General features: G+C 37.1%; 1 protein-coding gene across 2 annotated transcripts in view; it reads right to left on the reverse strand.

The window, feature by feature from the left end:
* Positions 1-920: 920 nt before the first annotated feature.
* PPP3CA (protein phosphatase 3 catalytic subunit alpha) overlaps positions 921-24539 on the reverse strand; it is a 396094-nt gene continuing 372475 nt past the window's right edge. The window contains exons 11-14 of one of the 2 annotated variants that reach the window (XM_036762610.1): positions 14348-14432; positions 9215-9312; positions 5738-5767; positions 921-2667 (exon numbers count right to left, since the gene is read on the reverse strand). In XM_036762610.1, coding sequence (XP_036618505.1) covers positions 2471-2667; positions 5738-5767; positions 9215-9312; positions 14348-14432 — 410 coding nt within the window. In that variant the 3' untranslated portion in view covers positions 921-2470. The remainder of the gene's footprint in view (positions 2668-5737; positions 5768-9214; positions 9313-14347; positions 14433-24539) is intronic. The other variant, XM_036762611.1, reaches the window with a different exon arrangement.

Genomic DNA, 24539 nt, shown 5'->3' on the forward strand with positions numbered 1-24539 from the left:
AGCAATACATCAACTGTTTTCTTTTGTTTTTAATGTCAAATGGTTTATTTCTATGCCATAATTGCCTCAAGCACAATTTTAAAAGGAAAAGAATCAAGAGGAAAGAAAGTTTTTTTTTTTCTCATTTTTCATGATATTCTTCTGTAGTTAAAATGGAGGAAAAGAAACATCGTGGGTACCATAAGCATCATTGCTTTTCATACTGTTCTAGAAAGCTGCATCTAAATATTTTCTGTGGATGTCATTTTTGAGTCAAGATAAATTTTCAACAGGGGCAAAATGGTTTTCTGCATTCAAGAAATTAAGCTGGGTATATACCCTCGAACAAAATATATTTGTAACATGTCAGATCTTGGTACATTATGAATAATAAGTGCCATATTCTCATTACTTTATTGTGATGGGTATACTATATATTGCATAAAACAAAGAATGCTAGAAATGAGCAATATTAGGAACAAAACTTGAAATTTGATCCATCTTAAATCCTTAGATGATTAACAAAGTGCCAATATAGCAATTTCCTACCAATACAGGGACAACTTTTTCTTCTGAGAGGGAAAGTGCCAATTCACACTTTTCTATTTTATGGGTAATGGAATCCAACACAACTGCAACAACTTGATAATAAATTTGATTTGTTTCTTAATTTGAAAAAAAAATCATGGTTTCATTATCAGCTGCCACATTCAAAGGAGCCTCTGGGTCTTGTTTTTCTAAATAGATTTCTTTCTTTTTAGAGTGGGATAATACACCACCCAGATGGTATAATGAAAGCATGCACCAAACCCACCAGGCCCCAGGAAGCCTGTTCCAAACTAAAATAGGGGATGCTTGGTAGTGGGCCCAACACCTGGGAGGATACATGGTGGGTGTATCACAAAGACCTTCAGGAGAGACTCAGTGGACAGGAGGAGAGCTCTTTAAGTTCATGCACATTTTATTGAGTAGTAATATAAAATGCTTTTTTCATCATTACAAGTGCATGCTTTGATTGCCAACATTTCAGAAGTCAAATTACAAAGGCAAGCCTTTAGGCTGTAGTGAATTACTTGGGCACTTATACATTTGTTAAAAAATATCAATGGACTGTTTTGTTGTTTTTTCAGAATGAACCAGTTGTAACCCATTAACTGATATACAAAGGGAAAAAAGTGAAAAATTACACATTTTGTGGCACGTGACAGAACAGAACAAAATGACTAAACCATTATGACATTAACAGTTACCATGCATTTAGTTTCACATGTAACTACAAACTTATTTAAATTTCACAAGGTTTGCTAAACATGCTAACCATCTATATGTGCACTGACAAGCTTATGTTAAAAACTTTTAAGAATACTCTCCCCTTTAGATTTTTTTTCAAAGCTTTTTTGATTACAAAATTTCAAAGGCATTAAGCATTTTTTAGAGAATATAAAGTACGCCAGTATACACATTTCCAGTATAAGTCAGACCACTAAGCGCATTACAGTCCCATACAGGCCTATATAGCCATTTTTTCTTAAAAAACATGCATAGGCAGATTTTTACAGAATATGATGCTTTGCACTGCACTTAATATGGTGTCTTGTTCACTATACTTAAAAATGCACCACTCATAAATATTTAAATTCAGCAAGCCACAACCAAGATTTGATTTACCAAAAAAAAAAAAAATCTAAATATAAACAGCAAAAAAGATAGATGTAATTATTCCAGTTTTTTTAAACTTAAAGGGAAAAAAAAGATATTCATTGCCAAATGAGTAAGATAAATGTAATATTGAAAGAAGGGCATTCAAGCACAGTAAAGAAACCTGAGGTAAGCAGAATCTGTACAAAATTAAACTGTCCTTTTTTTTTTGGCATTTTTAACAAATTTGCAACATTCTTTTTTTTCCTTTTTTTTAAGACTGCCTAATTCAGTTTATAGCCATTGTCTGACAAGAGTAGCAAAACATTATCAATAAATAGTCCTTATTTAGTTTGTACATCATTTTGTTAAAAATGTTTGATGTCATCCATTTTTAGTGCTGCAACTGTAAACGTACAATAGAGTAAGAAATTAGACAAAGTTTTCATATCCAGTAACATAATAAGAGGCCTTTCCATAACCTATCTAGGAGTTCCCAGTGCAATAGGAAACTGTGTTCATTCCCTTCATTTTGCAATACACACCAGCCTTAGCATTCTTTTCCTTTTTGCTTTTTTAATAAACATTTTTTTAAAGGCCTATCCCAAGGCGGTGTTTCTGGCTCCCACCCCATATCAACCAAAATGTAGTTTACTATCTCTTTTCCTAGCTGATATTGTAAACTGAATCCAACACCTGGCCCCCAGAGCAAGTAAGCTACAATCAGAGGCAAGACTACCCAACTGCTGATGCGCAGTATTCCCCATCATGCCCTGCAGCTCAAAAAAAAAAAGAAAGAAAGAAAGGAAGGGAGGAAGGAAAAATAAAAGAAAGAAAAGTGAACGGGAAGTGGTCACTGAATATTGCTGCTATTACTGCCATTGCTGTCAGTGCCATTAGTCTCTGAAGAGATAGCCTTGTTGATGGAGTTAAGGTTGGCATCAGAGGGCATTGCATCTCTGCGAGGAGGCATCCTCTCATTAATTCGGTCTAGGCCCTTGGCCTCTTCGAAGCTAGTGATCTTATGCTGTGGTGAAAATCCTTTGATAGCTAAACAGAAGATCATTAAAGAAAACAAAAAACAAAACAGGAGAGTTAGTCCGAGGAAAATGAAAGGACCCCACTACATATCATATCACTTATCGATTGTTCAGTGAGGGAAGGATTCCTTTAGTGGAGAACAAAGTGACAGGACCTGAAGACGACACGACAGACTCCTTACCATACCAGGAGAAACTTAAGGGTTTGAAAACAGCCAATGTCTCTTGCCAACCAAAGTGTCCTCTTGAACAAGTCAAACTGTAAACATTTTTTTTTCTTGTCTTCATGAGTTCAGCTCAAAGAACTCTGGAGTGGACAGGTAAGTAAGAATGGCCATCAGGAACAGTTCTTAAGGCACAGCAATGATGGTCCACATCATTTGGCATGGTGTGAAAAGCTCCAAACTCCAAAGAAAATTTTCTCCTTTCTCCACCCCACCTCCCTCCATTGTATTGAAGTGGTGCCTATGAATGCATAGGAGCCCTTGTTCTGTTAGAGCAAAACTAAGCAAAATCAGGAAGAGTCTGGAGCAGAGGAGAGGGTGAACTGTGAAAGAAATCACTCTTGGGCCTTCCTTGATATCTTAAAATCCCAGAAAGAAATCTTGGCCAAACAGCCATAACTCAATGGGAAATGGAGAAGAATGAAACTACTCAGCTGTTTTCCCTGCTTAACTTTGGCAAAGTGTGGAATGGGTGACAGAGTGAGAGGAAACCTCATAAAAATTTAAATCAATCAAATCAGTGAGGTGAAAAAAGAAGAAAAAGAGCCTGCCCTTCAGCAGTGATATGAACAGTCCAAACTGATGTCATCAGGCGTCCATTACTGCCTGATTCAAAGGGGGAAAAAATAAACCCAAAATAACCTATTCCTGAGAGAATTTCTAAACAAGGGTATTTTGAAACTAAGGAAAATAGAAGAGGGAATATTGTTGACAGCTTTTAGCATAAACCTAAAGAATTGGATTTGGTTTATCTAAATCAATTAAGTCTACTTCCCCTGATCCTCAATGTGCATGAAGATAAGGCATTTGTAAAATATAACTGATAAGTCATGGAATGAGGACATCAACCAGGGAACTAAACTTCAAATATTTAATGGGGAGCCAATGACGTCAGTTTGTTCTAAATCCTGTGAAGAACATGCCAGATAATCAAGGGCCAATCACCAATGCTGACTTGAGCTACACTGTTCCATGAATCTCTTAAAGAAGAATTCTGGGTACCATTAATCCACTCAAGTTGGACATGAGAGCAAGAAAAGCACCTTAGGCTGACATTTTGTCAATTTTCCTATGCAAATATGAAGTACCCTTCTGCAAGTAAGAAAATATGAAAACATATTTGTTTCATAGTTCAATAGAATAGATGATACGTATATATTTACATTTTTTTTAAAACTGGTAAAGCATCATGGTGATTAGTCAATTGTGAGAGGAAGGTGGGAAATGAGGAAAGACCAAGGCCCATAGCAAAGCTTCTCAATTCTTCTTTAATTTAGAAATAAATCATGTGAAAGCAAAGATATCTAATGAGCCCCAACTTGAAGTCTAAACAATTATTTAAGGATGGTATTAAGTGGATCTACTCTGCTAAACTACTGTGAAATACTTTAGCACTTTTACGAAAAGAGACAAACTTCCATAGCAATATAACTTATCAAATCATTTTGTTACTTAAAGTAGTAAAAGTGGAACCCTTGGGTTATAGTAGCCAACCAATGTTTGTGGCAATTAAAGATAAAACTAGAAAAATGTTTAGTCCTAGAATGGGGCTCCATAGTTAAGTTCGGGTTCCAAGAGTTTAGCATCTTTCCTAAGGATGAAGAATGTGCTGTGCTGTAGCTGCTGGTCAGACAATGAGTATTAGCAATTTACATTGGTATACTTAACACAACACAGAGTCACAGAAACCACAGAAAACAGCCAAACTATTAACGAGAATGCCACTGCAGATTAGAATTTGCCATTAGGAATAGATAATTCCCACAAAATAGCAGCTTACTGACTGCTATTTAGGAAGCAGTTGTATTTTCTTACTATGCTATCATTTTTTTCCCCACTGTTCCAAAATCATTACCAAATTCGAAGCGTCTAAAATAACATTTTCACATCATACCAAGGGACTATAACTACACAATTTGGGGGAAAAGAAAAAAAAAGTCATCTTGCAAGAACAAAATACAACTGAAGAATTTGTTTTAAAGGGGAACTTTAAATTCTTCTCTTAAATTTCTTCACATAATGTAAATATGTTAAAATGTATTTCAGTTAGAAAATTATGTTTAGTATTTAAAGAGCACTAGATTAAATCACAGTGATACATCAAAGAGCATACTTGGTTTCCAAAAACTCCTGGAGGGGGGGAGGGGGTCTGTGTTTTGTCCCTTTTTGTGTCCCTCACAGTACCTGGCTCAGTGCATTGCATGGAGTAGGCTCTCAATAAACGATCTTTGATTGATTTTCATCAGCAATAAGCTTCTTCCACGGCAGCTAGACATCTGTGGTCTTTCTCTACGATTTGGCTGGTGCTAATTGTTCTGCTACTATAACTATACCATAGGTTACCATCGGATATCCAGCAGAAAGAAACATCAATGAGCACCATTTCAGTGAAATTTTTTACTAGAGTCCTCTGAAGTCTGTTTTAACTATTTTCTCACCTTTTTTTTTTTAATCATGTCTGGATGAAAAAAAAAATTGATTTCAAGGAGGACCATGATTCCATCCTAAAAATAAGGCTTTCCAGGTATATGTTAGATCAACCTTTACTATTAGCTGCCATAGTTCCCACCCCACATCAGTCATGCATCTTTTTTTTTCCTTTTCATATGATGATATTGGGCAAAATGTACACAAATTAGAACGTCAGAACTTTAAGGAAAAAAAAACAAACCATAGAAAAGACACTTTCCCCTTTAAAGCAAGAACATATTGGTTAATACTGAGCCACAACTGTTAGCCCAACACCCACACACTCTGTACAAGCTACAGCAAAAAAAAGAGAAAAGAAAGAAAGAATACACCCAGCAGAGCCCTTATCTGTTGTAGGCACAACAGAAAGGGGACTGGCCAATTTACCTTCATCAGCCTCAATAGCCTCAACAGTAGCTGAAGAGAAGAAAGGGGGTGCAAAACGAATGAGAAAAATGAGCAGAGGATTGGTAATTCTAAGAACAAGTCAGTGAAGAGCAAAAGGAGCTAATAAACTGAGGTTACTGTAAGGGCTGGAATCTAGCACAGACGACAACATAGAAAAGCTACAAAAACAAAATAAGTTTCATCTCCAGGTTGACCTATGCAACTGAAATTGCTTTGGGATTTTATCAGTTTTGGTCACAGGAGAATTTTGAAATCATTAACCTTTTAGAAAAGTAGTGACAGTTGGTTTTTCTTTCTTTTTAGGGGAAGGGAAGCAAAGTATTTTTTTAAGGGAAAAAAAAAGACATCCCCCTAAAACGTACTTCTGATTCACAGAGTTCCTTGGTAAAATCTTTCAGCTTTCAGTGAGAATAAATTAATTTATTTACATCTCTAAAACCCCAAGAAAAGGCAGGGACCTAGAGGCTGTGGCCTAAAGCCACGTATACACAACTTCTAAGTAATATTGGCAACTTCTGGTAGTGGAATACAGACTTAGGGGAAAAAAAAAAAAGGACATACAACTTGGCATACTTACATATATACTTGTTTCCCCTGAGCTTTTGAACCCCCACCCCCTCCCAAAGAGAAATCAGACCCAAATACCCTGGAGGAGGGGGGGAATCATATATAAAATGGGGAAAAATCACGTTAACAGTCTCTTCTTCTTGTGAGCTAGAAACACAACAACCACTTTCTTTTCCATTATTGGGAGAACATCATTGTAAAAACAACATAAGATTAAAATTAAAGGGCAGGGATGATTATAGCAGCATTTTAATGAAATTCCATCTATTCTAACAGTCCCAGGATGTTGTACAAGAAGAACTCCAAGCTACAGCTGGAATTGTATAATGGGAGGGGTGTAGGTTCCATAATCACACATAGTATTCATTGTGCTTACCCCATCTCCCATGATAACTGATTTACCAGTTATAGGAAATGTGGGAAAAAAAGGAAAAATAAATCCTCTACTTCCACTGTTTTAATATTAAAATCCTATCCCCAAACTTTCTTTGCATTTTTTCCTTTCAGTCTTGTTTGGAAACTTTTAGAGTGCCCATGAGATTGGTTGGCAAGAAAGTGGTCAGCTTAGCTGTTTGTGCTTTAATTCATGTTGAGAAGCCCCACAGCCCTTTCCTGAAAATCAAGGGATCGGAAGAAAATGAATCTTGAATTTGTGATACTGGTTATGGCTTAAAATCAAAACTAAAAAGCTTATACTCTCAAGACCTAAAGCATTTTGCTGTCTCCTTTGGTCATCCAAAATAAAAAAAAAAATGCAGCGAGCCAATGGATTTTTAAAAAAATGAACATATTTAAAAGGAATACAGTAACTTGGGTGAAAAATGAAAGTGAAAATCTGGAAACAAAATAAAACAATGAATTATCATAAAAACTTATGCTAAGTATGAAGATAAAACTTTGGAACTACACCAGCCCTATCACCCAGAAATAATGTCCCCTTATTCAATGTACCCTATGGAAATCACTGGATATATATATACACACATATATATATATACATATATATGCATATATATATTTTTTGGGGGGTAACGTGTATGTTATTTCTCCAAATGCGTTTAACAAAACCATGTAGATTTCAGCAAATTTGGTTGCTGGGCACTTTGTGCCAATTAATGATGCATGTACAGTAATGTTCTACTGAGCACAGATACTGCAGTGTGAGAGATTTTGTGGGTTTTTAAAAGTCATTAGAATAATTCTTTTCAGCAATAAATTAGAGGGTAATTTGCTGCTATAATACTATGTATTTTTCCTACATGCATTAACAGTTTTTCTGAGGAGGAGAACAACTGCATTGCCTAGGGCCAAATTCACACATAAATCAAAAGGAATTAGGCAATAAAGCACAGCTAGAGAAACAGTCCCCTACCCCTGCAGAGAGCTGAGGCCTGCTTCTTGGTACATCTACCTACAGCTTTACATGACTTACTAAGTAATGCTAGTGCTTTCCCTCTATGATCACCTACAATCTACCTTCTATCACTCATACTTGTCCAACATTGATTGTGTGTTGTTTCCCACTATTGAGAGCTCCTTGAGAGCCATGACTGTTTTTTGTCTGTTTTGGACTTCCATCCCTTGGCATGGTGATATGTATATAGTCGGTGCCTAATAAATGCTTGTTGACTTGACAAATATGAACATTATTTTTTGCTCGGCTCACACATCACTAAAAAAAATTAACCATCAGAACACCTGTATCTTGTTGGTTAAGAAGGCAGAAATTAAAAAAAAAAAAAGAGAAAGAGAAACCCAGGGAAGAAACAGGAAAATAAGCAAGAGGCTAAGACTGTGGTGCCAATATAGCTTTTTCTTTTCCCTTACTTTCCAGGTTCCAATTAATAGCAAAATAACAAAAATCATAATAGCAAGCCTGTCATCCATGCATGACGATAATAATTATCAATAACAATACAAATTCTCAATTGAAGAGTAGAGAGTAAAACCACTATTCTCATCCAGGGGCTGAGACCTAGAGGCAATGCACATAAATGTTATGATTGTCATGCAATTTACATCAAAACTTGAATATCAAGAAATTTGGCTTCCTGTTTGTCTTTTCCCTAAATGGTATACTTAAGCAGCGAAAACACACTGGCCATTGCCCACTTTTGATTAAAACAGAGAGTAAAAATCTTTGTTTTTTTATGGGATCATTTAAAGTCAGGCCAACAGGTATACTCAAGGTTAGACTTAAGGCTCTGTTTATCTCAGCTGGCTGGACCATTTCGACAGAACTGGTAGATTAATTCAGCCAAACCATCAATCTATATAGTGATGATTTAGGGAAATATATATATATATATATGCACATATATATGTACATAAGTGTGTGTTTGTGTGTATGTATGTGCATGTGTGTATGTATATGTCTATGTATATATGTATAGATATAGATATAATATAGATATAGATAGATATACATACACATTGCTTTGTTTTGACTAGTTAATTCATTTAAAATCTAAGTTGCACAGGCTGCTATGACTAAAGTGATGAAAAGACTAGTCTTACGGTCATTTGATAGCTAGGCCTGAATCTCTCTTTTTTTTTTAAGTATCTAATAGAAGCATGGTCATTGGGGAGAGATATCTAGACCCTGTGGTCCAGACTGCCAAACCCTTGCTTTCTCCCATCGGTTGACCTCTGGGATGAGGGCTCTCTTGGCATCAGGGAGGGCTGTGATGAGCTGAGGACCAAGTTGAAAGGAACGCCTCCTGAGGAGGAGTAAGGACTCTGTGTTTGTCTTGGAGGGTTTGAGAAATTCTTTTATGGAAAGTCATGTGTTTTTTTTTCCCCCTCAGCCTTTTAAAAACCCCATTTTGGATCCTGCTGCTGCTGGGGGCAGGGTGACATTCAGAGAGACACACCAGTGGGGCTGCTTACCGCTCTGCAGGGTTTGTTTTCCTCCAGAGAGCACCCCGCTGGGAAGCATTCCCGTGGGAGTCAAGCCTTTCAGAGTCAGCACACTTTCACTCTCCTCTCTGTAGGGGGACAAAGAAGACAAAACCATCACCTCTTTTTCCCCCCCCTTTTTCCTTTTCTCTACAGAAAAAAGGAAGAAACTCTAGAAAGAGAATGTGTTCAGGTGTTGACTTAGATGTTGCTTATATTATACTACCACCTACTCATCATTACAGATGATGTACAGACAGAGATCACAGGGCATGGACCAGGACAGCATAGGATGAGTGATGTGGGTAAGTTTTGGTGTGAGTCAATGAAGGCATACCCATACAATCCGAGATTATAGACTGAGAGTTAGGGTTCTCAACTCCCTTATTTTATAGCTGAGGAAGCTGAAGCCCAGGGAGGTTAAAGTCCCATAGATCACCCAAGTATGATCTGAACCTGGATCCTCTGACTCAAAGTTCATTGTCTGGGGCAGCTAGGTGGTGCAGTGAGTAGAGCACTGGCCCTGGAGTCAGGAGGACCTGAGTTCAAATCTGGCCTCAGACACTTGACACATGTACTAGCTGTGTGAGTTTGGGCAAGTCACTTAACCCCAATTGACCTGCCCCCCCACAAAAAAAGTTCATTGTCTTTCTGACTGTACACATTCCTATCTTTTTGATGATGGGGGAAGATTTTAGCTTTTAGACCAGCCCTGGTCTTTCCTGAATCTCTCTCTTTTTTAAAGTGTCACATAGAAGCACAGTCAATGGGCAGAGATATATAGACCCTGTGATCCATATTGCCAAACCCTTTGTCTTTCTGACTGTACGCATTCCTATCTTTGCAATGATGGGGGAAGATTTTAACTTTTAGACCAGCCTTTGCCAAGCCGTCTGGATAGTGGGGGATGGGGGTTAGTAAATCCTCTCTATCTATTGGCCTCAGACCTTGGATTATTTTATTCTCCAATTCATCAGGACACCAGGGCCTGGCCAGTGGGAATGGTCTATCATTTGCCCTTCCCAATTTGCTCTTTCCATTTCTTGCACAGGAAGCAAAGGTCACACCAATATCATATTGCTACTGGAAAAGTGTTGACAATCTAATGCCTCCTGCGACTGGCTAAACTCTCTTCCCTGAACACCACTCCCAAAATATATTGTATTTCCTTGGTAGAATGTAAGTACCCTTAGTTAGGGCAGAGACAAATCTGTATTTGTATCATTGGAATCTAGTAAAAAAAAAAAGAAGAAAAGAGCTTATTGATTTTCTGTTTGAACTCTAATAATGAGAGGGAATAGGTAAGTCTTCTATAGGGAGGACATGTAAATTAAACCTTGAAGGTTGTAAGCAGGGGAGACAATGAGGGAATTCATTCCAGCAACAAGACAGGAAAGAGATGTTGAGATTAGAAATAGCAGGCAGACCATTTTAGCTGGAATGGAGCATGTGTGAAGGGGAAAGAGAGACTTAAGTGTCAAACTGAGGAGTGTGCATTTTTTCCCCTAGAAACAATTGGGAACCACAAAGGATCCTTTATCAAGTATGTGACATGGTTAGATTGCACAGTGGGTAGATTATTTTGTCAACTCTATGGAGGATGGATTGTATTGGGGGATAAAAACAAGAATAGAAACTGGAAGTCCAATTTAGAGGTTATTGCAACAGTCTAGAAGGGCAGTGATAAATGATAGGGTCGAAAGTAGGATGGTGAGGGCCGCTAGGTGGATAGAACACTGGCCCTGGAGTCAGGAGGACTTGAATTCAAAACTAGCCTCAGACACTTGACTCTTACTACCCTAGGCAAGTCACTTAACCCTGATTGCCTTGGGAAAGAGAAAAAGTAGGATGGTGGCTATGTAAATGGATAGAAATGAATAGAAAGAGAGATTTGTGGGAGATGAAATCAGCAAGACTTGGCGCCTGATAGAATAAGTGTGTTGGGAAAGGGAAGCAAGAAAGATAAACTAACTGAAGATAACTTTGAGTTTGAGAATTTGGGTGGCTAAAAGAAGAGTGAAACCCTGGACTTTAATGAAGAGGTGGGGAGGGTTGGGTTTAATGGTGAGAGTATCAGAAGCTCAGTTTGGGGCATGCTGAGCTAAGCCTATGTCAGGTTAGGTGTGGAAGTCAGTGGGTAGGGATTGTAAGAACAGACAGGAAAGTACCTGAGAGAAAGGATCTGAACATGGGGAATACTAGAATTAGATGTAGGGGATCATTGAATATTTTTGCAATAGCATAGCAGTATGAGTGAACAATATACTTCTGCATCATCCTCCAACTGATTTTTTTTTTTTTTTTGCTATTTAACAATGACACTATCTATGTGACAAATCACTTCCCACATCAGCTTCCTCATCTGTAAACTAGGGACAAATATATGCTACCTCCTTCACAGGGTTGTTATGGGAAAAGCTTTTAGTAAATTTTACAATATATTTGGGTCTTTCAGGGACATTGACCATTTATTTACAGGTACTACATAGCCTATTAAGGAAGTGCAGTGTAGTGGATAGCGAAAGCTGGTCTCTGAGTCAGACTTGGGTCTTGCTATGCCTTTATGTGGTGTAGCTGAGAGACCATGAGCACCTTCTTCTCAGTGTTTGTGGAACAAGAAAGCACTAGCCAAGAGAGAAGAAAACCAATCACTGGACCTACTGCTCTGAAGGCATGAGAAAAGTATGGTGGCAAAATCAGAGTCAAAGCTTTTAGCTAAATTTAGGATTTGAGATTAAACAATATAGGTGGGATTTTTTTCTCTAGCCTTTCTTGTTCCTCATCACAACAGATCGTTGAAAACTGATTATATAAGTCACATGCTCAAATATATCCTTCCTACTTAAAAAAAAAATCCCTTGAGGATTAAAGTTAAGTTGCATTAATTAGGAACAGTGGGCTGCCTTCAGCAAAGAAGTTTGTCATCACCTTCAGGAAGGACATTTATTTCCCCCTGGAGTCTCAAAAGGTGTTTGAAAAATCTTTTATAACAAAAGGAGGGCTTTCATCCTCTTTTAAATATAAACATTAGATAGATTTTTTTTTTTGGTAGGGGGGAAGGCAGGGCAATTAGGGTTAGGTGCTTGTCCAAGGTCACACAGCTAATAAATGTGTCAAGTGTCTGAGACCAGATTTGAACTCAGGTACTCCTGACTCCAGTGCTGATGCTCTACTCACTTCACCACCTAGCTGCCCCTAGAAATTTTCTAAAATATTAGAGAGTCATTTGTTATTCTTCTCAAAGCTTTACTGGAATAGTATAGATGATGACTCTGAAGTGTTCTGTTCATTTTCTGGAATTTTAGTTAAAGGAATCTAAGGTTTCCTTTCTTCCTTCCTTCCTTCCTTCCTTCCTTCCTTCCTTCCTTCCTTCCTCCCTTCCTTCCTTGGTTTCTTTCTTTCTCTCTCTCTCTCTTCTTTCTTTCTCTCTTCTTTCTTTCTTTCTTTCTTTCTTTCTTTTCTTTCTTTTTCTTTCTTTCTTTCTTTTCTTTCTTTCTTTCTTTCTTTTTCTTTCTTTCTTTCTTTCCTTCTTCCTTTTTCTTTTCTTTGTTTCTTAAATCCAGGCCTTGGTACCTGCCAGCAGAGAGGAAAGATGGGCACTGAGGATTTCCCATTTATGGGCTGGAGAGGTTTAACCTGTTGCCAGCTCTAGAGCCTAAGGCCTGTGACAAATGAAATTAAAATGCAAAATGACTCATTCCCAAGAAGTCAACTTTTTACCATGGGAAATATTGGAGCTTTTATTCTAGAAAGTACTTAAAAAACATCCATTTAACTACCAGAACAGGAGCTATTAGTGCAGATTTAAAGCACATTATACAAGGAGAAACGTTTTTGTTTTTTTTTTATAACTTGTTGAAACAATGGCGTTAAAACTTTAAAACATATCTATTAAGTGATGAGCTCATTAGGCAGGGGTTTTTAACCTGTGGGCCCCAGACACCATGAGACTTTAATCCATGTGTCCTGAGCACTGGCATTTATATCTTGATTTAGCTCTAACAAAACAGGCTGCATGATTCAGCATAATAAATAAGCAACTTATCTTTCTGCAAACTGAACAAATGTCTCATGAGCATATATATTATGACCTTCCAAATAATGACTAGCATTTATAGGGCTTTGAGTCTGCAAAACACTTTACAAATATTCTCTCCTTTTTCCCCCTCATAACTACCTTGGCTATTAGGCGCTATGATATTGTCATTTTGCTGATGCAGAAACTGAGGCACAGTGGTTAAGTGACTTGCCCAGGTCACACAGCTAAAAATCTCTAAGTCAGGATTGAGATGTAGGAGCTTCTGACTCCAGGTCCAATGCTCTATCTAAGTGTTCAATAAAGTAAAAAATTATTAAAAAGCATTAATTGATTCATAGTGTCTTGCTCCATCATTCCACTCATGTCCAACTTTTACCCCATTTGGGGTTTTCTTGGCAAAGATACTGGAGTGGTTTGACATTTCTTTCTCCAGCTCATTTTATAGATAGGGAAATTGAAGCAGACAGGGTCAAGTGACTTGCCCAGGGTCACACAAATAGTAAAGTGTCTGAGCTGGTTTTGAATTCATGAAGATGAGTCTTCCTGATTTCAAGCCCTGCTCTATCTGCTGTGCCAAGTAGCTTCCCTAAATGATTGTAGTTTTTGTAATCATGCATTTTCTCAATTAACCAATACTGACATCATAACACTGGTAAGCAGCATGGTAGATAGAGTGGAGAGGACCAGCCATAAGGCCTGTATAAAAATTCTACCTATAAAACATACTGGGCTTTGTGTCCTGCACAATAATTTAACCTCTTAGATCTAGCAGCTCACTTCAGCAAAATGTACACCTTGCATTGATAGAGGGAATTTCTTCATCTGGGATTTTCTGTACCAATCTAAACCAGAAGGAGGTGGGCCCTACACATTTCACTTATGATGGATTTTGTGGGCTTGATTGAAGGCTGGAACAGAATAAAATCACAGGTTTTGACCCAATGCCTAAACTACCATCAGTTGGGCTCTATTAATTTTTAATTTTAATTTTTTTTAGTCTTCAAGAAGGATTCTCAGACTCAAATGGTTGAGAACTAAATGTAAAACCTATGAAGAAAACAGAGTTAAAAAGTAAATGACCCCACCTCAGAACTGAGAATACTCTTGCCATCTTGCCTATTGCTCGGATCTTGTTCCTGATACCTCCTCTCCGGGCTGCTGCTGTGGCTCCTGTGTTTTAAAACAGAAAGTTAAAGAGTTAGTGACATTTTATCTAACTGTGATTATTTATCCAATTAGCAGAAATCACAATATGTAAGAGGTAAGAAATTGTTTTTGTCTAGTAATAGCTATATAATTCATGTTAAAGATAACTGTTTTCAGATCATCAGTCCCCAGCTTTCTTTTCCCCCTCACTCCACATTTCCCAAATCCCCTCCCCCCTCCCCCCCTCCCAACCCTCCCACACAGAACAGGGTAGGGAAGACGTTCTCTCTGCTGCCAACTATAGTCCATCCCTTCATGGATTCCCAAGAGTGGAAATGGGGGCATGGCAGCAGCAGATGGCTGGGCAACTGTCCACATTAGCTTTCAAGGTGAATCACAGTCAAACTTGTTATAAAAAGGAGGAAGATCAGTTCATATAGGGCCAGAATGAACCCTAAGGTAAATACTCTGATATGTGTACACCTTGACACACAATGTCTTAAAACACAATGTTCTTGAATCATTAGCTTTTACTTACATATTCTTTTCTAGATTTTCAGATTATTCACCACCTTAAAGCAGAAGGGCTAGCTAGAGATTTTCTGTCAAAAGAAGATGACCCATAGATTTTCCTTTTTATAGATTTTATGGGGTTTGATTATAAGCTGAAGTGGAAGCCGTAGGGACAGGAATACCTGAGTCCAAGTGTTATTCTGACACATATTAGCCATGAAAACATGGGCCTGTCACTTAAACCAAGGCTGTCCAAATACAGCCCCAGGACTGCATGCACCCCCGCAGCGTGATTTATGGGACCTGCCTACAAGCACACAGAAAATTACATAAATGCTTTAGTAAATGAAGCCAACTACTGAAGGGCTCTCACTAAATGGCAAATCAAAATATTGTCTATTTTTTCAATAAAAACCTAAGTTCGACAGCCCTGACTTAAGCCCAGGCAACTCTCGACACAGCCCTCCCAGTCACAGGGACCAAAAGGATTGAACTATTAAACTAAAGTACTAGTCCTTTAGAACTGAGCCCGAGCTCATATTCAACCCCATAGAAGCAGAACACTGCTCAGCTCCCCGGAAGATGCTCAAGTAAAGCAGAGTTGAGGTTTGTCCTGTTACACTTACAAATGAGGTGCCCGTACTGCATTAGTGGGCAAAGGTTCCACAGTAGAATTTCTCACAGTGGTTAAAGGACATATCCAGATTTGGTCCCCCACCAAACCAAAAAATCCAAACCTCAAAACAAGACGGGTGTTGTACTATTAGTGTTCACATGAGGAAGTTAGGCATTGGTAAGACAAATTCATCATTTCTTACATGCAGAATACAACTATGAAATCATAAGATGACCTCAGTTTCATTTTTTACTGCTTATTACTATTACAGATTACACAGTTGTTCTTTCCCCTCATCCCGCCCCCAGTTTGCTTCAGGAACTGATGAATATTCTTAAACTCTTATAATGCATTTAATACATGTACAAAACTCACAATGGCAGTTATTTTCCTAATCCAACCAAAAGAAGATGGACCCATAGATTTTACTTTTTATAGATTTTATGGGGTTTGATTATAAACTGAAGTGGAAGTATATCACTTCTTCTCTTCCTGAAGCTTGTCATGATACAGTTTATCCTCTTGCATTTATTTCTATGGATGAGTTCACATCTCTCTGTTATATCTGATGCTGTAAACCATGGGGTGTAACTGAAATAAACATTTGGTCTTGGGATGACCACCCCAAGTTTCATGTCTTTGGGGACAGTAGACATAATACACTCAACTGTTTCTCCCATGGGTCATTAAAGTAACAATAAAATGGTCTCAGGTCTTTTAAGTCTGTATTATCTATTTTTTTGTGTATGGGTCTGAGATTCTTTAAATATCATTAAAAGCCCAAATCATGGAGAATTATCCAAAGGTCATTTGTCTAAATGGCTAGAGGCCAGGTGGCTTCTTTACTTTGGCTTCATTGAAGGACTTTCCTATTACTTCATGTTTTCTATTGTTAGTTTGAACTCTAACGCATTGAGTTTTTATGTGGAAGCAGACTATTCACCATTATACTTGGTATTCACAAAGTACATTTTAGTCAAAGGATTGTAAGGTGAATAAGGAAGCCCTTGGTATCAGTATAGTGATAACAACAGAAATCAGGCGAGTGATCCTTCAGTTGCTTGATTTTGTTAGTTGACATTACCCATACTGGTTGAAACTGGTAAGTGGATGAATTTTTAAGATTCAGAAACAGATGAATATATCATGTGATCAATTGAGAAGAGAAAAAAAAAATAAAATTAGAGAAGTGAAAAACATGGCAAGGGATGCACAATGTAAATTTTACAATAAAGAATAAAGTAAAAAAAGGAAAGAAATAGAAGAAGCATCCTAAATGAAGTGTACAGGGAAAGAAAGAAGGGAAAGATTAGGATGGCAAGGAGGCATGTAGGACTCTCCATTTCAAACCAGGAGATTCCTGCTGCTCACAAAAGCCAACAATTTATAGTCATATCCATTTTACCCTTAATCTTTTAGCTTGAGTGTATTACATTTTATATTAATAGGACATTGAGTCACATGCACAGGCATGCACACACACATGCATACTGGCGCACATACACACACATACACACACACACACACACAAAATATGCCACATAATGGTGTTTAACATTTTATAGTATCTTTTCCTAAAGGGACAGCTGCCTCTTACTAAATTTCCCAATGCCTCCTGTAAAGCAGGTAAGTATATTTATTTCTCCTTTTGCAATACAAAAAATGACTTGACCCACATACAATAAGAGAACAGTCTTCAGTTGGGGATTATTTTCCTGTAAAAACTAACCCTGTAGCTACTATCAAGTCCTCATAGATCTTTTTAAAGCATCTAGCAAAATATAGGAGTGGCATTTCTGACTATTAATGTCTGAATACAAATGACAATAGTTGAAAGATAGAAGAATAATGATCCCAAGGTGTCACTCCTTATACCAGTGCTGCTCCTCATTCTAGGTCTTCCATACTGGCAGAAAACAATTAGATCTGTTTTTCCCCCAGTATTTTTATTTCATTGCAAGTACTTGCAGGTCATAATTCAACAGAAAGTCCAAGGAAAAATGCACACTTTTGGATGAGTTTTACTAGCTGTAATATGCAAACATACTGTTCTTTCATATTCAAGATTCTGGAACTCTCTCTGTTTTCTCTTGGACAAAAGCTATGTAGAAGACTTCCACACTGCAGGAGAAGAGAGGACTCTAACCAAACAGCTGAAATACAGAGTTAATGACTAAAGAATCTATGAGATTTCTCTTCTAAAGGAACATCCTGGCAAGTGCTCATTTCTGCAGCCAGGGATAAGAAACAATTTATACATTCCAAAGGTCCCGAACTGAAAAGGGAGATTTAATGTGTGTGTGTGTGTGTATATATATATAATATATATATATATATATATATATATGTTCATTTTTAGGGATAATTCAAAGTCTTCCAGGGGTGGGGAACCTGCAGGCTTGAGGCCACATGTGGCCCTTTAGGTCCTCAAGTGCAGCCCTTTGACTGAATCAAAACTTCACAGAAGAAATTCCCCAGTCAGGTCCCATTTCTGGTAATCAGTAAGTGAAATATGAGTTTATGCACTTTTTTTTTAAATATGAGGCATTCCTAAAAAATCTGAAAAAAAATTGTTCATTTGTATTTTTAATGAAAAATGTATGTCTTTCCAGCTAACTTTGTATCTCTATATATTTTCAATTAAGAGAGGTAGGTCAGGATAATGGAAAGAGAGCTGGTTTGGAGGGCGATGCCCTGGATCTGAATATTTCACATACTATGTGATGTGGCAAGTCATAGAGAGCTACTGAGCCTCTAAAAGAGGTCAAAGAGCAAATCCCCTGTTCTAACAAGTTTGGATTTAGTCAAAGGATTGCACTTGAGGACCTAGAGGGCCACACGTGGCCTCAAGTTCCCTACCCCTGTGTCAGAATCTTTGTCCTTTCCAATAAACAAGAATTTTCCCCTGGATGCCCATTTCTTCCAGATATTAAATTCTCTCTCTCTCTCTCTCTCTCTCTCTCTCTCTCTCTCTCTCTCTCTCTTATCTCTCTCTCTTATCTCTCTCTCTCTCTCTCTCTCACTCTCTCTCACCCTCTCTCTCTCTGTAGCAATCAAAGTTAAGTGACTTGCCCAGGGTCACAGAGCTAGTAAATGTCTGAGGTTAGATTTGAACTCAGTTCTTCCTAACTCCAGGGCCAGTACCACACCACCTAGCTGCCCCCAGATATTAAACTCTAAAATCCTTTCTTTCTTTTTTATCTTTGACATCTATGGAATGACATTTACAATTTCCAGAACCGAGGGTAGATGGAGCCTTAGAGATTGAGCTGCTTCTTGCCACTGGTCCCAAATAAAAAGGTAAATGGAATTAGTTAGAATAAGGGTATCTCTAAAGGTCAGCTTTTCACACAGATGCCCTTTCTGACCCTAACTCAGCACTAGGTTGGTCTCTTGAAAAGTTTTAAACACTAAATGCTAAAGTGCTGGCTGATAAGTGCTAGATTTGCCCATGGTAGTTTTAAGTGGAGGAACTAAAGAGTCATGACAGATTCATAAAGATGAGGGACCAGGGCTGATGGTGTGAAGGATTCTCACTACAGAAGGAGATCTGTTCTGAATTCTACCTGCTGGTAAGCTGTTTGTGAGGTGGGCTGGCTCACAGTTCTTTACCTTGTATATTAGGCTACTATACATTCATAAACTGGGATGGGCAGAATCTATTTGTTGCACAAGACACAACTGTGATTTCCCTTTTTCCTCTGATCCAGAGGTTCTTAACATCAGGTTCATGATTTCACCAGATCTGTAAACTTGGATGGAGAAAACATATCTTCATTTTTACTAACCTCTAACTAAATTTAGCATTTCCTTCAATTATTTTTGTATTTAAAACACTCAAGAATTTTAAAACATTTTAAAGTCTTCACTAAACTGCCTAAGAGGAGTTAAGGACTCCAATCTAATCGAATAAAGATTTCTTAAGTGCCATTATTGGGCCAGGCACAAGGAATACAAAGACAGTGTTCACTCTACCAAGTGTATTTTCTGGGTTTACAGAGGAAGATGATACTTCCTATGACTATGGTATGAAACAACAGCAGAAGGACTTTCATAGTTATGAGTGCTCTAAAGAAGAAACTTGGTTTAGCAAAACTTTGTTTGAAAGAAAAAAAGTTTTGATGTAAATCTACTTTTGCTTAATATTTATTTAGATTTCATTATATTATGGATTTATAATTTTTTCCCCAACATAAAGAAAAGAATAAATAAATCCTAAGTCCTACCTGGTGTCCATAAAATGTAAAAAGACCCAGGAAGAAGGCCTCCATCCCATTGGGGCCAACAATGTAAGAGAGAACGTGAGGATGCATCACCCAAGATGGGTCCGTGTGGGTGAGTTATGGTAAGACCTTGTAGGACATCTAATCCAACCCTCTCATTTTACAGATAAGGGCAATAAAGCCCAAAGAAGTTGAATGATTTGCTAATAAGGATTTGAACTGAGGTCTTCCGGCTCTTCTGATTGTCTTTCCTATACTACATCACATTGTTTCTACTTGCATCAATGAAGGATGGGATAACAAAAGGAGATTGCCTTTGTGGCTACATTCAAATTTTCCATACAAATGATAGCATAGAAATAGAAATATTTTTAGATGGATTTAAAAAGGAAAAGTAGGGAACTGTTACTTCAGTGATTACCACACTGATATAGTCTTTCTGTAACTTGAACTTATCCATGCAAGGCACTCAATCAATGGTACTTTGTGTGTCTATAGAAGATTTACCTTTAAAATGCTTGATATAGTTGAATTTGGCTCTAAAAAAGATGAAAATAGCAAGCATGGAATCCCTGTTTCTGGTAAGCAGTAAGTGAAATACGAGTTTATGCATTTTTTTTTAATAAAAGAGGTATTCCCAAAAAATCTGAAAAAAAATTTTCATCTATATTTTTTATGAAAAAAATGCACTAATACACATCTTTCCATCTAACTTTGTATCTCTCTATATTTTCAATTAAGAGAGGTAAGGCAGGGTAATGGAAAGTGAGCTGGCTTGGAGGGCGACGCCCTAGGTTTGAATATTCCACATACTGTGTGATGTTGGGCAAGTCATGGAAAACTCTAAGCCTCTAGAGTGGACCAAATGATACTTCTACTACCTACCTCACAGGACTGTTGTGAGGACAGGGCTTTATCACTTTCACAGTATTACATAAAGTTGAGCTATTAACAATTATTGATAAAAAATGGAGTGTATGGAGAGAAGACAACTTAATTCCATTTCATTAAAACCAGCAAAGTTTAAATCTGTGGGAAGCTGCTATAGTAGATTCTGAATTATATGTCATTACTTTTATTATATAAGATGCCTGTCACTTTCAACTTCCAGGCCACATTTCTAATCAAACAGATTCTTCTTTCAGTCTAAGAATGTGAGCTAACAACAACAACAACAAACCTTTTTAAGCAGTATTCAAAAAAGGAATCCTCAAACCAAAAGTTTAACTATCTTTTATGTGCATCTCTAACATACAATGCACTGAAGTAGAAGAATTTCAAAATTTGCTTTAAAAACCCTTTTCCAAACAGCAAGGTTGGAGTAAAGTCTAAATAGTTCACAACTTTGGAGTTCTCTGCAGAAGGGTTGACAATTATGAGCCTCCGGACAAACTGTCTTGCTCCAAGAAATGCATGTCCTAATTTGGGCTCCATGAGCAGTTACAAAAGAGATTTCATCAAAATCAGCCCCAGCTATTACTAACAGAATAAATGGTCTTTCATGACAGATTATTTTCTCTTCATTAACATGCATTTTTAAAACATGGATTTTAGCCTGTGCATTTTCATTTTTAAAGGGTTGCCAAAGATATGCAAATATGCCTTTAATATATTGCACAATAATTTATTTTTCTATTGTCCTTCCATTTTTTATTTGAGTTTAACAAAACAAGCCTAGCATTTTGGGCTTTCTAATCCCAACAAAAGTGTCTTCTGTGACATCCAATCAGAGTGGGTTGTGACTCTGCACTAGACCAGTAGCGAAGGACAAAAGTTTCACTGTATTTATTGCAACCATCTGTACCATCAGGGTTCAGATTTTTAGTTGGTCCTTGCAGGTTCTCTCTTCTTTCCTTTCCTCCCCTCCTTTTGCAGGCCCAAAGAAGGAAAGAGAGAAATAAGCATTTATTAGGCAGTACTATGCGTCAGGTACTATGCGAAGCCCTTTGCCTATATTATTTCATTTGATTCTTGCTGCAATCCTCCTGGGAGATAGGTTTTATTACCATCCCATTTTGCAGATTAGGAAATTGAGGCAGATAGAAGTTGAGTGGTTTGCCCATGGTTATATAGTTATTATATGTCTACAACCAGATTTGAACTTATATGATAAACAGTGGTGGGGAGGGGAGATTCCTTGATCTAATATAGAGAAAACAGCCTTTACAATGTCACAACTTAATCTTTATGCTACTACAAATTAAAAGCCCAAGTTTCAATTCTGATTCACTCTATGTTCTGCTCACAGTAGCCTTCAAAATTGTAGGGGCTGATTTGTTACTTTGCTGGCTACTCCACATAATGCAAACTTCTAAAATTGAGTATTGTATGTGGGTCTCTTCAAGACTCAATCCAATTACTAAAAGACATTCCCTGTAATACTGTCTTGTGAAATGGACCTCAAGGATAGTAACAAGATCAAGCTTCAAGATACCTTTCTTCCCTCCTGGTCCCTAATTCTCTTTACTTGTAATATCATTAAATCCTTTATGTCATAAATTTTAATCACACACACACACACACACACACACACACACACACACACACACACACATATTATATATATGTACATACTATTCCCAAGTGTCAAGTCAAGTCAAGAAGGATTTATGGAACACCTGCTATGTGCGGGCACTGAGCTAAGTTCTAAGGATACAGAAAAGGCAAAAAACAACTAAGCCAAAAAAGAAAAAAACTACCTACTCTCAAGGGGCTCATAATCTAATAGGGGAGAAAACATACAAACTAGTTGCAAACAAAATAATGCACATGCTAAATGTCTAGTTGTTTTCCATTATTTGGTTATCTTAGTCTTTGGTTAGAAGCTACATTAGATTTAAATTCTAATTTGATTTGCTCTGCATAAAATTTTCAGTCATCTACTCAATAGGCTTAAACTTGAAGACCAGTGATTTGCTATAAATGGGAACTCTACCCCAACCTATCCCCCACCTTTTTTGGTCCAGACTGAAGAAAGCAACTCCTCATTGGGAAATCTCTCTATAATGGAGATCTGCCACTTTAGTCTTAGAAAGATGCCTGGGAACACTGAAGGGTTAGATTGATGTTCCTAGGATCACATTGTCAGCATATGTCAAAGATGAGACTTGAACCCAGGTCTCAGTTATTTGAAGGCTGGCTTTCTATGGACTGCATCATACTCTTACAAAGTTAACATTAGGGAGGGGGAAACTTAATGAGTTCACACATGATTTCAAAGTTTTAGTGGGAATTTAAAAAATTTTCATGCCAATTAAATGGTGTTTTTCTAGGTTACTTTCCCTATGTTAATCAAAAAGGAACTAATAGTTTATGAAACCCTACTTTGATTTTAATCTTTCATAAAAGTAAACAGCATGGCTACAGACGAATATGGGAGAAGTAGGCTAATAACGACGTAAATAATTTCTGTGAATTCCTTTAAAGCCATTAGGCTTTGTTTCCTTTTTTCTTTCAAGGAGAAAGGAGCAATATACCACCTTGTATTAGTCAGATTATTGTGTAAATCTGATAGAATAGGATGGAATGTTTCCAGAAGCATTTATCAAGTACCTATTTGTACAGAGCACCAGAGTCTTATGTTTAAAAAATAAACAAAAAAAAATCCAACACTTGGAATGAAAACATTAGAATGAAATCTTAGTGAGGTCACTGAAGTTTAACTAGATAGAGAAAAAACAATAGACAAGTATTGTTCCAACACAGAATCATAGCCTTTGTGATTAAGTAACTCCTCAGGACCAGCTTGAAGCAAGAGGACATTAACTTTTGGGGACCACTGACTGCCATTTGGTACCCAACTAAAGTAGCCTTTAAGAATTAATGTAGCTCCCTAACCTGGTAGCAATTAATTCCTTAAAAACTGTTATAAATCACATTTAGTAGAACGACATCATTCAAAGATTTTTGAGACTTACAACAACTTACGATGTTTCTTACAATTGAGATGATTTGGGGAAAAACTGTAGTTAAATTCTATTAAATTTTCATTAGCAAAATGGGGGAAGAAAAACTATTTTAGGAAAAAGTAAAATGGAGCCTAGCATCTCAGATAATTAAATATAATTCATATTATCTAAGTATTTATTAAACTTTTCTGTGACCTTTGTACCCCAAATCACTAGAGACCAAATATACAGTCTATAAAGGATTTTACGTAAAATGAAAAGATGCTTTAGATACTTTTAAAAATATGTACATATTAAATATATATTAAAATATGTCTATATTTAATGTATATTAAATACATTATAACTCTATACCCTGTAGATGGTATTTATTCTTTATACTCATAATATAACAAAGATAATTAGAAAAATCAAGACCCTCTGTACAAGTTATCATATATATCAAAAATGAAAAAACAATCATCTCTCTCTCTCTCTCTCTCTCTCTCTCTCTCTCTCTCTCTCTCTCTCCCTCTCTCTCTCATTCTCTGATTATACCAATTCATAGTCTATCTGCCTTTGTCATCTAGAGTTTGAGAGGAATGGCCTTTTCTAGAGGCTAATTCCATCTATCTCCTTTAACTTAGTGGTAATATTTCTGAGAAATGAATAATACTATTAAATGTGTTGTATATGTGTTCAGTAACACTGATACATATCTGGAAGCTATTAGATCAGTGAATGCTAATGAAGTTGGCATGGAAGATAAAGATAGAACTAGATAGAACATCTTCGGTTAATGGTAACAGTCCTAGAGAATCTGAATTGCAGCATAAGAACATAAAAGTAAAACGTTCAGTGCATTCAGAAGAGACTGAGCTCTTGGTTTTTT

This window comes from Trichosurus vulpecula, chromosome 6, assembly GCF_011100635.1.
Source record: "Trichosurus vulpecula isolate mTriVul1 chromosome 6, mTriVul1.pri, whole genome shotgun sequence".
Classification (NCBI taxonomy): domain Eukaryota; kingdom Metazoa; phylum Chordata; class Mammalia; order Diprotodontia; family Phalangeridae; genus Trichosurus; species Trichosurus vulpecula.